The sequence below is a fragment of the Mesoplodon densirostris genome, chromosome 18 (assembly GCF_025265405.1).
Source record: "Mesoplodon densirostris isolate mMesDen1 chromosome 18, mMesDen1 primary haplotype, whole genome shotgun sequence".
Lineage (NCBI taxonomy): Eukaryota > Metazoa > Chordata > Mammalia > Artiodactyla > Ziphiidae > Mesoplodon > Mesoplodon densirostris.
In genome coordinates this window covers 54,724,506-54,738,684 of record NC_082678.1, presented here as the reverse complement: position 1 = coordinate 54,738,684, position 14,179 = coordinate 54,724,506, and the positions used below count along the sequence as shown (strand labels likewise).

The 14,179-nt window shown below is 52.8% G+C and overlaps 1 protein-coding gene across 1 annotated transcript; it reads left to right on the top strand.

The window, feature by feature from the left end:
- The first annotated feature begins 6,430 nt into the window (after positions 1-6,430).
- On the top strand, positions 6,431-8,983 carry CCL1 (C-C motif chemokine ligand 1). Its single transcript, XM_060080338.1, has 3 exons — positions 6,431-6,506; positions 7,676-7,790; positions 8,893-8,983. The coding sequence occupies exons 1-3, from the start codon at positions 6,431-6,433 to the stop codon at positions 8,981-8,983; spliced, it is 282 nt and encodes a 93-aa protein (XP_059936321.1).
- The last annotated feature ends 5,196 nt before the right edge of the window (positions 8,984-14,179 follow it).

Below are 14,179 nucleotides of genomic sequence, written 5' to 3'. Positions count from 1 at the left end.
CTGTTGCCACTTCCTGCCCCTGCGTCCTTGCTCTGTTGGGTGGAAAAACTGGGGCTTTTTTCTTCTACCATTCCCTGCAAAGTTGGCATCGTGCCCTGGCCTCCAGGTGGGCTGCAGGAACCCTGCAGGGCTTTCCAGCATCCTAGGGGCCCCGATCATGCCCAGCTTCTCTCTCGGACCACAGCCGAGCTCTCTGGTCCTGAGCATAAAGCCAGAAAATCACAGAGAAAGAGCCCTACCTAGGAGTTAAGGTGGGGCTATCTTCAGGGCTCTGTCACGGGGTCCCCATGTGACAACTCGCTTTTCCTTTCTGGGCTTCTGACTTCTCATGTGTAACATGAGATGGTCCACCCCAATTGTCCTGAGTGTCCTCCTGAGCGCTGGGGGCATGTGGCACACACCTGACCCACACTGACTCCCCGAATATACCCACAGAGACTTTGCAATGTGGCTATTTTTGGTTCAGGGCTGAATGGCTCAAGAACCACAAAACTGAGGCTACAAAACATTCTGAATCCAAGCCTGTGTGTTGCCTATCAGGCTTCTTTGAGTTTCTGGCTTCCTGGGAGCTTTCTAAGTTTCAGATGACCCTGGATCCTAGGGTGGGTAGGATCTAAATGCCTCAGGGACTGGCATCAGCCCTATTAGGCTCTTTGCCCTCTATCCTCATCAGAAAGGGCAGGGAGCCCCCACCCCCACCCCCCAGCAGGCTCCCTCGGTACAACAGGCCTGATCCAAAAGGCCAGTTCCACCTCGGATGGACGAGAGGGCTGTTTAAGGTGTAGATTGTGGGCAGGGCTCTATCTGCCCTTAGAGATCCAGAATATCATTTCATGCCAAACCAGAGAGGGTCTCAGTAGCCATCCAGGCTAAAGGGAAGTGGTGGGACTGGATTATCTGGGGAGCCCTTTCGAGATACTCCAACTGCCTTGAACTCAGAATACAAAGGTCCACAGTGAAGTTCAAGCACGTGTCTTTGGATAAAAGCTTCCCAAATGATCCTAATATGAATCCCATTTCCGGGTAAAGAGTCAGTGATTTAGGCCAACTTCCCCACGTTGTAGGTGGGAGAACTGATGCCCAGAGGCAGGAAGTAACCTGCTCAAGGTCCCACAGAAAACGAGCGGCAGAGCTCAGAAATCCGGATTTTTCACCCTCTTTCTACAGAACCCCGGCTCCTCACCTGTCACCTCTCCTGGACTCCTTCACACTTTGCAGTCTGACTGTCTTCTTCCATTCATTGTGTCCTGTAGCCTCTAGCACAAGCCCTCAGCACAAACCACAAATCTGGCCGCATCCCCGTCCCAAGCAAAAGATTACTTAAGGCCTTCCCTCCCCTGACAGCAAGCGTAAGTCCCAAGGCCTGAGCCCAGTAAACAGGATCTTGTGAAACCCAGCCCAGGTCCTCCTGGCTCCATTTCCAGCCCCTCTCTGCAGGCCTTCCTCATCCCCCCATGTCCTGAAGACATCAGCCTCCACACCAGCTATTAGCATGCCATCAAACAATGGTTGAATTTGCCTTAAGAGATCCAGCACGTTTAATTTTCACACAAGCCTATGAGCAGGTATCATTATTATCCCTGTCTGGAGATGAGGCTGGGGGGCTAAGAAAGGGAAAGAAGTCACATCAGTGGTGTACAGGGGAGCTGGGCCTGGGCGCCGGGCAGAGCCCACACTTAAAACCACACACAACGTGCTATCCGGGCCCCTGCCCAGGGGAAATGCCACCTTCATCCTTCCAGGCCCAGTCAATATTCCACACTGCACCCCAGTGAGCTCCCCGCTCCCCCAGACTGGGCATGTGCAGCGTCTAGTCTGCATATTATAGCAGCCTTGACCCTCTGTGCCCACTTACTGGTTTGCGTGTCTGTTTCCCTCTCGAGGGCCTGACTCTGTGGTCAGCTCTCCTCTCTCACCTGACTGCCCACGCACAAAGTGGGCCCTCAGAAGATGTCTCCTGAGTGAATGAATGAATGACCACATCAGGAACTGAGACCTGTCACCAGCATCCTGTGTGTGGAATGGTGCCCATCAGCACAGTCGGAAAATGGTCCATCCATGCTAGAGGGTCCAGGGGAGTATAAACAAGCACAGGGTTTGGGCTGGAGCTTCTCATCCTAATTCTGTCATTTGCTACTTGTATGACTCCTGTCACCTCCAGGGCCTCTGTTTCTCATCTGCAGCAGGGGGATGACGAGAATGATGTGAAGGTCTCTCCTTCCTTCTGCTTTAGCAACAGTCTCTACGCACCCACCCTGGGTGGGACACTGGGGCATGAAATGAGGACCATGACAGAGGGACTGCTGCTCCCCGGGAGCTCCCAGATGAGGGAGGGGTGTGGACCACCAGGCAATCATAAGATTGGCTTGGTGGCTATGGGGCGAGAGTCTGCTTCATGTTGGGAGCTCAGATGGGGCAGCCTGCAGGAGGTCTTCCAGGTAAAGCTGGAGCAGGCGTCCCAGGCAGAAGGGGCAGTGACGCCCCAGCACAGGTGCGCAGAGCAGTAACAGTGCCGTGCGGCTAGAGCTCTGTGGGCCACATTGTACGGGACCACGTAAGCCAAGCCAAGACATTTGTACTTCACCTCCGAACAGCAGGCTGCATTGTTGTCACTCTGGAGCTCCATGGCTGTGGACACGAATTGAAAAACTGGTGACTGTCACTGCTGTGACATTCTTTGGGCACCCCCAGGGTCTGCTGTTGCTACAAGAGATGCTTGATGCATTGTTCACTTTGTTGCTGAGAACTGGATAACAGAGGCCTCCTGAAAAGAACAAAAAGTGCTGAATGTTAGAAGACAGCATACAAGGGAACCCAGGCGGAGGGTAAGAGTCACTGGAAAACAAAAGAAAGCGTTTTTAATTCAAAGATGTTTGGGTGCTGGAGGCGCTGTGGCCGGATTTGCACTTAGAGGAGGCAGCTGGGGACGGGTGCGGAGGTGGGGATGGAAGAGAACACTGTGCTCCTGTGGGTGACAACAGAAAGCCTGGCCTGGGCATTGGGCAGCACAGGATTAGAGAGGAAAGAGACCAGGAAGGGGGTCCCGGATAGGGAGGTAGCGGCACTGCCTGGTTCCTGTGATGAAGCCTCAGATGGTCCAGGATTGATGGGTAGAGGAGGGAGGGGTGCAGTTTTATTGAGCACCTACTAGGTGCCAGGCCCCATGGTAAGCGCTTCCGTATACTCTGCAGCTCATAGGACACGAGGTCTCTTCTCGAGCACTAAACACAGTTCCCAGTACCTGCCTCCTGCGGTGAGCTGTTAAGCCCCACAGGGGCAGGACCAGTGTCTGTCTTGTGTCTGCTGTGCTCAGGACCTGTCATATTTCAGGTGCTCCACGATAATTCTGGATGATCCAACCTTCTTTTCCTCTCCCCTCTTTCCCGCCCTCTTTCATTTTCTCCCTCCCTTCCTTTCCTCTTCCCTTGTTCCAAGATAAGGTGAGACATCTCATTTAATCCTTCAAATAGCCTGAAGTTAGGCTGTGGTTTGGGGAGTTTATTTTGAAAACACTGGGGAGAGTTTTACCAGATCCAGTCGGTAGTGGATTTTACAACGATGGAACTAAAGTTCAGAAGCGTTAAGTTACTTGCCCAAGGTCACACAGCTAAAAAGTAGTGGGGCTGAAATCTGACACAGTTACCTCTGAGGGCAAACACACTTCCTCCCTAAGTGAGGGAACTAAGAAAACTTGGTCCCAGAGATGGACAAAGCAAGGCCAGTATTGCTGCAGCTGTGCGATGCCGGGCAAAGGACTCCTCCCTCCACCCCCCTGGGTTTCTGTGTCCTGGTCTGAAGAATCAGGCTGAGATGTAACTGGAGGGGAAGCAGGCAGGACCAAGCTCCAGGACCCCCAGGCCAGCAGGGCTGAGGCAAGAACCTGGGGCCACTCCAGGAGGAGATGATCTTAAGATGAACCTGCACCACCTGAGCTCTGTCTACAGGCACATACTGGTTTTCAAACTTCTAACTAAGAAAAGGGTAGTTCACATGAGAAACTGGTTCAGTGTCGATGCTGGGAGCTTCTCTTACCTTTCCCTCAACTACGCAGTTCTGATCCATCACATTCAAGACCATGGAGATTTTATTGAGTTATTACTTGGCCCGTGCTTTGTGCCAGGCTTAGAGAAGAAGAGATGGAGTGGGGCTGGGGGCGGGACCCTGTGGGACGCTAGGTTTCCATGCAGTTGGAGCCTCTGGCCAGTTCCTTCTGGGGCCGCGGGACCTGGGAAGGGGGAGGCGTGACTAAGTCTTCCTGTCGCCTCTTTTCCTGTCCTGGGTTCATGGTAGCTGCAGTGAGGGGGAGGATGGGAAATGAGCAGCTGGAGGGGCAGCCCTGTCCTGGTCTCGAGTGGGCTGGGCAGCATCCCCGGGAGGAGGGGAGAGCAAAGTATTTCCTGGGTGGCGACCTGGCCCCTCTCTGTGTCCCAAGTGAGTCTAAAGGACCTAAGGTGACATTTGACCAATTGGCCACATCCCTTTAATCTCCTTCCTCTTTGAGACCCCACTAAAACGACAACCAAGGAATAAAAAAGTATCCGTCTGCAAGGACAAAGAAAATAGGAGAGTGACAACAGTGTCTTAGTGATTTCAACTGATTTAAGTACTTTTTGGGTGGCAGGAAGCAGCTGGCCAGATGAAGGAGTGATGGAGCAGGTCCTTACGGAAAGTGTGTTCCCAGAGGTGGCCACACGTGATGGTCAGATGACCAGATGCCTTGGCATCCACTGTTCCATCTGTGCAACGAAGTCTCGGTATGACCTTGGCAAAGTCAGTTTCTGCTTTCTGAGGCTCGTTTTTTCCCCATCTGTAATAGAAAGAGACCGTACTAGCTTCTTATCTGCTGGTGCCTGAATTACCTGGAGTTTTCCTCCCCTGCCCCTCGACACGTATAGGCACATGAGTCTTGATGTTGCTTCAAAAACGGGGCGAAGGTATTTCTGCATTTTTTCCTCTCCCAGGACACTTTCAGAGCCACTGCTGCAGATGGTCTCCAAGGGAGCTTTCAACTCCCACACGCCAGGACTCCCACGCAGGTGTTAGGATGGAGAATACACGGAATGGAGGGGTTGTAAGGATGTAAGACCTTCATGTGGGAGATCTAGGCACAGAGGGGCTTCAAAGGAGGCTGAAGGCCTATCTGTGGGGACAGCAGAAGGGCCTTTACAGAGACAACGACGTTTGCAATGGATAGAATTCACGGAGGGAGACAAGGAGGAGGGCCCTGCAGGTGGATGTTACGGTGGGAGCAAATCCCAGAGATAAGAAAGCATGTGACCTGTTCAGAGAATTGCAAATATTGCAACATGCGGGAATCCATGGAGACATCACGTGAGCCACGAATGGCCAGGTCAGCAGCTTGCACTTCATCCCATTGACCACGGGAAGCTATCACGTCGGCCTTGTGATTTTAACACACAGATATGGCCCGGCTACTGTTTCTTGAGCATCTGCTAGTGTTACTTATTCCACGCACTGCACACCATGTCTTCCTGACCTGGCCACTTGGTCGCTGGAAAGTCACACATCTCTCCAGCCATTTCCTCACGCCGGGCACTGTCCTCCACGCCTCGCTGTCCTTACACAAGCTCCTTCCTCTGTGGACAGGCCCCTTTCCACTTCAGCCTTCCTGCAGGAGACTCTGCTTGAAGAACATTCCCCTGGGAGGCCTCTCCCCTGTGGGCAGCTCCCAGCCTCCCCTGCGCCCTCCATATGGCACATCCACAGCTGTCCTTACACCAACTGGCTTTTCCTTATTTAGCTGTGATGCAATGGCTTGCATGTCATGGGTAGCTGTCTTCCCTGGGGCTAACCAAGGACCAAGAACAGGGCAAGCGATTGAAAAGTGTTGAGTGATTGAAAAAGTAGAAATTGCAACTATCTGGGCCAGGCCCTTGACAGAACGGATCTTATTGAATGCTCCTCGGTCACCTGTGAGACACGAGTTACTCTCTCCATCTTGCACAGGAGGTGTGACTCGGGCGAGTTTCTGTATCCGCTGATTTGCAGAACTGGGATTCGCACCCAGTTGGGACAGTAGCTCCATCCCTGGATGGAAGGACGTGGCATCAGAGGAGCCACAGACAGGCCACTTCCTCTCATTCACCTTTTTCCACGTCCCACTCAGCTGGGACAGCTTCTACTCGGCCTCTCAAGATCCTTATCTGTTCCTGCGCTTAGGGAAGTTTCCCTACACCTCTCACACCACCCAGGGGAGGTGAGGAAAGGAGTTTTCCATGTGGTCACTGGACATGAGTAACCATCTCTTCTTCTTGTGACTTCCCCACCTCTGCACTGGGGCTTGGAAAACCCCACCCAGGTCTTCTGATAAAAGCTCTGGGTACTGCAGGATGGGCCAGAGGACAGCTCTTCACTCCACCAGACTCCTTGAGGGACTCCTTCCAGGGAGGCCTGAGCTGGACATCCCGAGATGAAGATCATCACTGCGGCTCTGGTGTGCCTGCTGCTGGCCGGGACGTGGCTGCAGGATGTGGATGCCAAGAGCAGTGAGTTTGGCTGGAGTCACTTTGCTCCTTCTTGGGGAGGGCGGAGACGCAGGCAGGTGCTCTGGGGTTGGGGGCAGGCTCACCCTGAGCTCACTGCCTTCATCTCCACTCCTCCAGAAAGAATACTCCCTGAAGAGGAGGAGGAAGGACTTGCTTGGGGGCAGGGGGACAGCAGGAGAGCCATAAGTCTGGGGCCTACACAGACCACTGAGCAGCTGGCTTCAGCCAAAGGAGGCCAGCCTCGTCCAGACCCTGTGGACTGATGGAGGGCAGTTGCGAGGTCATTGAGGCCAAGCTGGAGGCCTGGGGTCCAGAGGAGGGACTGACTGGGGTCTCGCCTCCACTGTGTAACAGATAACGGGCAGAGTCTGAGGTCAGGATCTGGGGCTTTAACAGTTGGCTAACCTTGGGCAAGTTACTATACCTCCCAAACTCTGGTTTCGCTATCAGTAAGATGGGTTTGATAATGCCTACCCTCTAAGGCTGATGAGAGAATGCTGACCTAACAGCAGACATATGGAAGGGGCTTTGCAAACGGTCAAACTAGGAGGAAGGAGCCAGGATTGAAATGCAAGTCTTTTGAGGGTGGTGTGTGTGTAGGGGGGCTTACAAACCGGCAGAGTGGGAGTTGCGGGTCAGAGCTGAGGACCAGGGTGGAGGGTGAGGTGGGGATTGCGTGGAATTGATCAGTTCCTGGAAGCTCCTGCCTGGTCATTTCATCAGTCTGAGCTCCTAAAACAGTCCCTCATCCTGCCCCAAATAGCGGACTGCTGTTGAATCAGACTCACCAGGGTCTCAGGACCCTTGAACCCAAATATAAGGGCAGAACCATACTCTAGTGGTGGGATGTCAGAACTAGAATCGCCTTTAGAAATCAGTCTAAAGAGTCTTGCTTCACAGCTGGGAAGTCTGGGGCCCAGGGGAGGGCTCATCTTGACCAAAGCCACACAGCTGTTTTGTGGGGAGCTGGGATCTGAACCCCAGTGTCCTGACTGCCTAAATACAGAACTGGGTGGCTGATGAGACACCAGTTCCCTTTGGATGTGATCCGAAAGCCTGAGCCTGTCCTGGAAGGGTTTTTTGTTTTTGGTTTTTTCCCCATCCTGGATGAGAGGAACTCAGTCCAGCTTGAGAAATGGATGCAAACCCTTTTTGCGCTTCTCTTCTAGTGCATGTGTCATCCTCCAGTTGCTGTTTCACACTGGTGGAGAGAAAGATGTCCCTGAAGGGAATCCAGTGTTACAAGAACACCAGCTCCACCTGCTCCTACAAAAACCGTCTAATGTGAGTGGTTGTATCCTCTTCCATCCTTGACTCCCTTCTCCAGAGGACAGAAAGCGGCCCCCCGGAATTAGAATAGCAGACGCTAGATGGCGATGTTCCACCGGGTTAAGGTTTTTTAACCAAACTAGTGAGGCGGCCAAAACCTGGGCGCAGAGCTGAGAGTGGGCTCTAGGGCGAACACCTGTGTTCCTGCAGTGACATGGGTTTCTTGGAGCTGCAAGGCGCCAAGTGTTATATCTTAATATTTTATGCCCAGAGCTTAAAAGCTCCAGGCACTACTGGGTGATGGTAAGAGGGGCTCTCAGTTAGTTCCTGCTTCTGGGTTTGCCAACCTATAGTCTTGAGTGACTCCGGACAGGTAAGTCTTCTGAACTTCCTTATCTGGGTAGCGCCTCTGCCCTCCTGTCCTGTGAAGTGGCGTAAACACGACAGCGGCATCACAGGGTCGTTATGAAGCTCCAGGGAGGTAGCTTACACTTGCCTCTCAGGGTCTACAAGGCACTTTCGTGTACATTACTATCTCATCTAACTCTCTTGGTGCACACATTTTCATTATCGTGAAAACTGAGGTTCAGGGCATTGGAGAGATTTGCCTAAGGTCTTGCAGATAATTAAAGGCAGAACCGATCTACGGTTTTGGACAATAGCCAAGTTTGGGAGGTGGGTAGATCAGAAAAGACACACACACACACGCGCACACACACACACACACACACACATCCAACGCAATGACTAGGGGTCCCAGATGGACACAGACACATGAAAAGATGGAGCAGGTGGGGCCTCAGAGATGTTCTAGGAGAGGAATTTTCCATGTTAGCAGATCCTCAGAATGTCTGCAGCCTTCGCTCTACCCTGATACAATGAATCTGCCAAAGGGGTCCAGGAAATGCAATTTTAAAAGCCCCCTATCCCTTGCCCCGGAAGCTTGGGTGTTCCTCCCAGTGTACAAACTGTAGGTCTTACGCAACGACTTCATTTTATAGGCCCTGGGAGAAAAGCTTAGGGGCACCCAGGAGCAATGAGGGGGTGATGGGACTTGTGGGTGGCACCCAGGGGGTGGCTCAGGTGACTTAGCCCTTCCTTTGTTCTCTGCCTACAGATTGAAGCTGAACGGAGGCCTAGAGGCCTGTGTCTCACAGACAAAATCGTGGGTTCGGGCTTATTTAAAAAGGATAAACCCCTGCCAGTGAAAGGAAATAGGAGCTGATTCCTTTCCATCCTGGACTCTGGACACCGTGTGGCTTTACCTGTCCCCTCAACGTCCAACCCTACACCAATCCTTCTGCCCAACTTTGCCGGGTCACGCCAGAAGGTCTGCTGGGTCCTGATAAGATATGTTGTCGCACTTTATATATTTAAATTCTAAAATCTTCAACTTCTGCCTCCCTGTGCCTCTTGGACCCCACAGGGATTTCAGGGTGCAAAGCTGATTGACATTGAGGGACTGGGGTCATGGGCCGGAGAAAAGGAAACATGTTGGACCTGGTGCCAGGAGAACTGACTTCTCATCAGTAGGAGCCAATAGGGCTTCCCTGGTGGCGCAGTGGTTGAGAGTCCGCCTGCCGATGCAGGGGACACAGGTTCGTGCCCCGGTCCGGGAAGATCCCACATGCTGCGGAGTGGCTAGGCCCGTGAGCCATGGCCGCTGAGCCTGCACATCCGGAACCTGTGCTCCGCAATGGGAGAGGCCACAGCAGTGAGAGGCCCGCGTACCGCAAAAAAAAAAAAAAAAAAATAGGACCCAATAAATGACTTACACCTCTCAGCTCACTGCCTTTGTCCTGGGGGATAAGCGTAGACTCTGGGTTGTGATGTAGATACTCTGCAGGGCTGGGTCCCCATTTGGATGCAAGATGCACCCCATCACCCCCACCCCCCACTCTGCCCTGCCCAGAGGGTTCAGAGGCTGATGATATCCAAAAGCTGCCCTAGCTGGAAGGGATCTTGGGCATCATCTGCCTGTAAGAAGATGCTAGCCCCATTGTATAGATGAGCTGACTGAGGGCTGGAGAGGGACACCCACAGGCCTGAGGACACGCAGAAAGTCAGGATTAGATCTGGCGTTAGAGGCCAGGGTTCCCGCTGCTCGGCTGCTTACAAAACCAAACTCACAAGTGTTGCTAGAAAGGAAAGTTGTCGTTAATCAGAATGCTGGCAATCTGGGGAGATGGTGGACTCAGTGTCCCCACAAAGCCACCTCCGAAGTTTCTGCTCGGCCATGAAAGTTTTTTTTAATTAATTAATTAATTAATTAATTAATTTATTTTTGGCTGCGTCGGGTCTTCGTTGCTGCGCGCAGGCTTTTCTCTAGTTGCAGCGAGCGGCGGCTGCTCTTCGTTGCGGTGCGCAGGCTTCTCATTGCGGTGGCTTTTCTTGTTGCAGAGCACGGGCTGCAGGGTGCACGGGCTTCAGTAGTTGTAGCACGCGGGCTCAGTAGTTGTGGTGCACAGGCTTCGTTGCTCCGCAGCATGTGGGATCTTCCCGGACCAGGGCTCAAACTCGTGTCCCCTGCATTGGCAGGCGGATTCTTAACCACTGCACCACCAGGGAAGTCCAGCCATGAACGTTTTTAAGGGGAAACAGGGAAGTAATCTCAGTTAATCACTGAAATAGGGGGTCAGAGTCGTCACCATCCCCCACTGTGTGCAGGCTGTGGATTTCTTGTGATCTTTCTTTAGATGCTCTCTTGCTAGCAGTTTTTTCGAGCGATTACTGAAGGGGAAGCTGGGGAAGAGATCTGGTCCTCCGTTAATTACTTACTCTTCATTTCTGCTTCTTTGATCTATGTAAAGAACCAACAAGTTAGGCAAAGTATTGTGTGATCAAAAGGTTTGAAAAGTGTGCTAGGGCCAGAGACCAGTAGAGCATGGGGGTGCCTGGTTTAAGTTTAGCAACAAGACAAAAGGGACCTCCTGCAGAGAGCGCTTTCCTGCCCAAAGCTGCTTACAGTGCCTCCCAGGGTAGAACTCTTCCCCTGAGTCCCCAGATGCCACGTGACTGTGTGGTACAGCATGATACCCGGACCCTGTCTCAACCGGACAGGGCCTGCAGAGTTGGCTAGCAGGGCCTTCTCCTGGGAAGGGCCCTGGGGAGGGTCCAGGCATCGGTGGGTCCACGTCTGATGAAGATGCCAACACAAGTCATCCAGGGGAGGGAGGCAGTCTCGGGAAGAACAGGAGGCCCCTCAGGGGATAGAGAGGAAGAGGAGGTCCTGTCCCTTTAAAAGGGACAATCACAAGCTCCAACTTGTGTAACATGAGACTCGATGGAGACTAGCAAAGGAGGGCAGTGAATTCTGCATCTCAGGGTTTGATGGCTTTAGGGGAGACGGTCTCCTGTCCTGGGTCTCAGGGCTTTTCCTTCTTTCCCCGGCATTCAACACGCAGGGCATCTGGCTCATTCTTCTTAGGCCACCTCCTCCCTCCGCCCCCATGACTGCCCTGCTCCGCTGGCTACCCCTCACCTGGACCATTGCAGTAGGCTGCTCTCCGTGCCCCCCTGCCAACCCCATCCTGCCCTCAGCCCCGATCCCAGGCTACTCTTCCTGGCACCCCACACCCTGCCCTCCCCATCGCTCCAAAGACTTCAGAGCTGACTCCAAACTCCCACCTTGATATTCCGATTCCTCTATAACCATGCCTCAACCTTCTTTTCCAAAGGTCTCTGGCTCTTCCATTCTGGACCCCTTACTCTGACTATTTGGGGGTATTCCCTGCAGGCCCTCTCCCCTCTTTTCCATCCCGCATCTCCTCTGGGAGAATCTTTGCTGTGACGGTGCTACACCATCTGTCCAAGTCCCATCTTTGCCGTCAAGTCTGATGCTAATCAGGACAGGGTCACCTGATTCCTCCCCCTCCCCCGCCCCCACCAGGCGGTGTGTCAAGTGCACTTACTGGCTGTATAACTCCAGGGTGGAGGACGAGGGCAGGGAGACCCTCTGGAAGCTAATGCTGGGGACTGGAACCATTGTTCTAGAATATCCTGGGCTGATGAGCCAGGCCCTCCCTGACACTCAGATGGGCCCAGTTTAGCCACACAGCCAGGCCTTGGCTACATCCGCATTCCTCTAGCGCCCTCTGCCATCCACCTGCCCCTGAGAGCACCCCCTACTGGTTGGGAGTTATCCCTGAAGAGAACACCATTACTGTATTAGAGATTTTAAACAAAATGTATTTTCTGCAAAAAGTCAGCCATCCTACAATTGCATTCATGTTTCCATAATAACACATTTAGCAACACCTCACATTCACCAGGTGCTGTCCTCCCTAGATTGCAGTAACCCTTCATCGCCATGGCTCTCATAGGCATGCTCATCACCCCTGGGGAGTTAGGCAGGAGAAAGACCCACTGCCCACAGCTTACAGGAGAAGGAACTGGGGCTCATGACAGGAACCAAGTGGCTCAAGGCCTTGCTTTAAAAAAAGAGATCACTGGGCTTCCCTGGTGGCGCAGTGGTTGAGAGTCCGCCTGCCGATGCAGGGGACACGGGTTCGTGCCCCGGTCCGGGAAGATCCCACATGCCACGGAGTGGCTGGGCCCGTGAGCCATGGCCGCTGAGCCTGCGTGTCCGGAGCCTGTGCTCCACAATGGGAGAGGCCACAACAGTGAGGGGCCCGCATACCGCAAAAAAAAAAACAAAACAAACAAAAAAAAAAACAAAAAATACAACTCCCCAACCAGCCACAATTCAAATAATACTAAATATTACTTAAGACATAGTACATTTTGCATCAGGAAACAGAAAGCACCCTATTTGAAAATTCAGGTCAATTTAGTCCAGGATAGAGACAGGAAGCCTAGGGGAGAAGAACGATTTCTCAGCCTCTGGCTTGGTCTTAGTGTGACCGAAAGAGTCCAAGTCTTCAGGGTGTGAGGTTTCTGACACAGGTGTTTCATATAATTCTGGACCCATTTCTCCTTTGGGTTGGCACCGATGTCCTTGGCCAGTTTGGTTCTGAAGCTGTGGATGAAGGTGGGCTGGCAGGGTTAGGTGAAATGTTGGAGGGTTTTATCCAAGGGATGACTCATTAGGGATGACCAGGCCCACCTGCTACAGGTGAGGGGCTGCCTTGGGACAGGAAGTCAGAGGGGTGCGGAAAGGAGAGGCCCTCTGGGGGTAGTTGCTGTTCTTGCTGCGCCCTGGGAGAAGCTGGCCTGACATCCAGCAAAACAACCACCCAAGTGTGAGCTGGTACCCATTCAGCAAGGAGGGTGTGGGATGTTACCGGCCCTCTCTGGGCCTGTCCCTGATGTAATAATAGGAGGCTTTGGATTACATAGTCTGGTTGGATCTTATCCCCTGAGTAGGACATCTCAAATTAGTCTATGTCTGTCTTGTGGGGCAGAACTTAGGATTGGGGGGATGGAAGATAGGGAAGGGGTGAGATGAGGTGGGGGGCTGGAGGGGAGCAGGGTTTTTCTAGCCACAGGACAGCTGCCTGCGGACACTGGCTACTGGTGATTCCATAGCTCTTCAGCCTCTGCAAGGGGATCTTCTTATGGTTAAATGTGAAACAGCAGTTGAACAGGTCGCGGAGTGCAACTAGAAATAAAGTCACAGAGAAAAAGCATTTGAGATGTCAGGCTTTTCTCAGCTTGAATGCAGCAGGGGAAGGAAAGCTAAGAGGTAGAAGTGTGTCTTCTCCACCCCAGGTCTGGTGTTCCTGCCCGCCGCCCCGAGAGGGGGTGGGACCAGGAACATGTGGCTCGAGATTTTGAGGTTGATTCTGCATGGTGGGGACACATCTTTGTTGACTGAGGGAGGCCAGTGTGACAGGTCCTGGATATGGCCCCCAACCTGCAGGGTTTGGGGTGATCAACTGGGGTCAAAGAAAAGGCCCTGGATTTGCAGTAGAGTTTAGGTTTTATTCTGGCTCTGCAGTGTCCTGGAGCAGGGAGGGGGCAGGTAGGATGCCTGCTGTCCCCAACCTGGGCTTCTGCTTTCTGTCTCCAAATTAGATGTTAAAACTCCAAGGACCCCGGATGCTCTGATAGTCTCCGAAGTGGGTCACTTTGGCTTAGGCCTTCCTAGAAGATGAGAAACAGAGGGAAGGAGAGAGAGGAAGGGAAGGGGGGAGAAAGATTGAATTTACTTGGCTGAGCGAGTGCCTGGGTGCTGATGGCAGCTGCTGTGAGCAGCAGACACAGAGGCGCTGTGGACACCTTCCTGTTGGAGGGGGAAGATGTGAGCTTCAGCCTAAGAGCTGTTGGTTTCTGGGTTTATCTCAACCTCTTGGCAGCTCTGGCTGCCCTGCCTGCCTTTGTAGGTAGCAGAGAGGATGGGGCCCCCCAGAGGGATCATTGCCCGGCCAGGGTACAGTCAAGTCAAGATGAATCTACTAAGATTCTGAATTCTTACTGTGTATCCTGAATCTATTAAGCTGGAG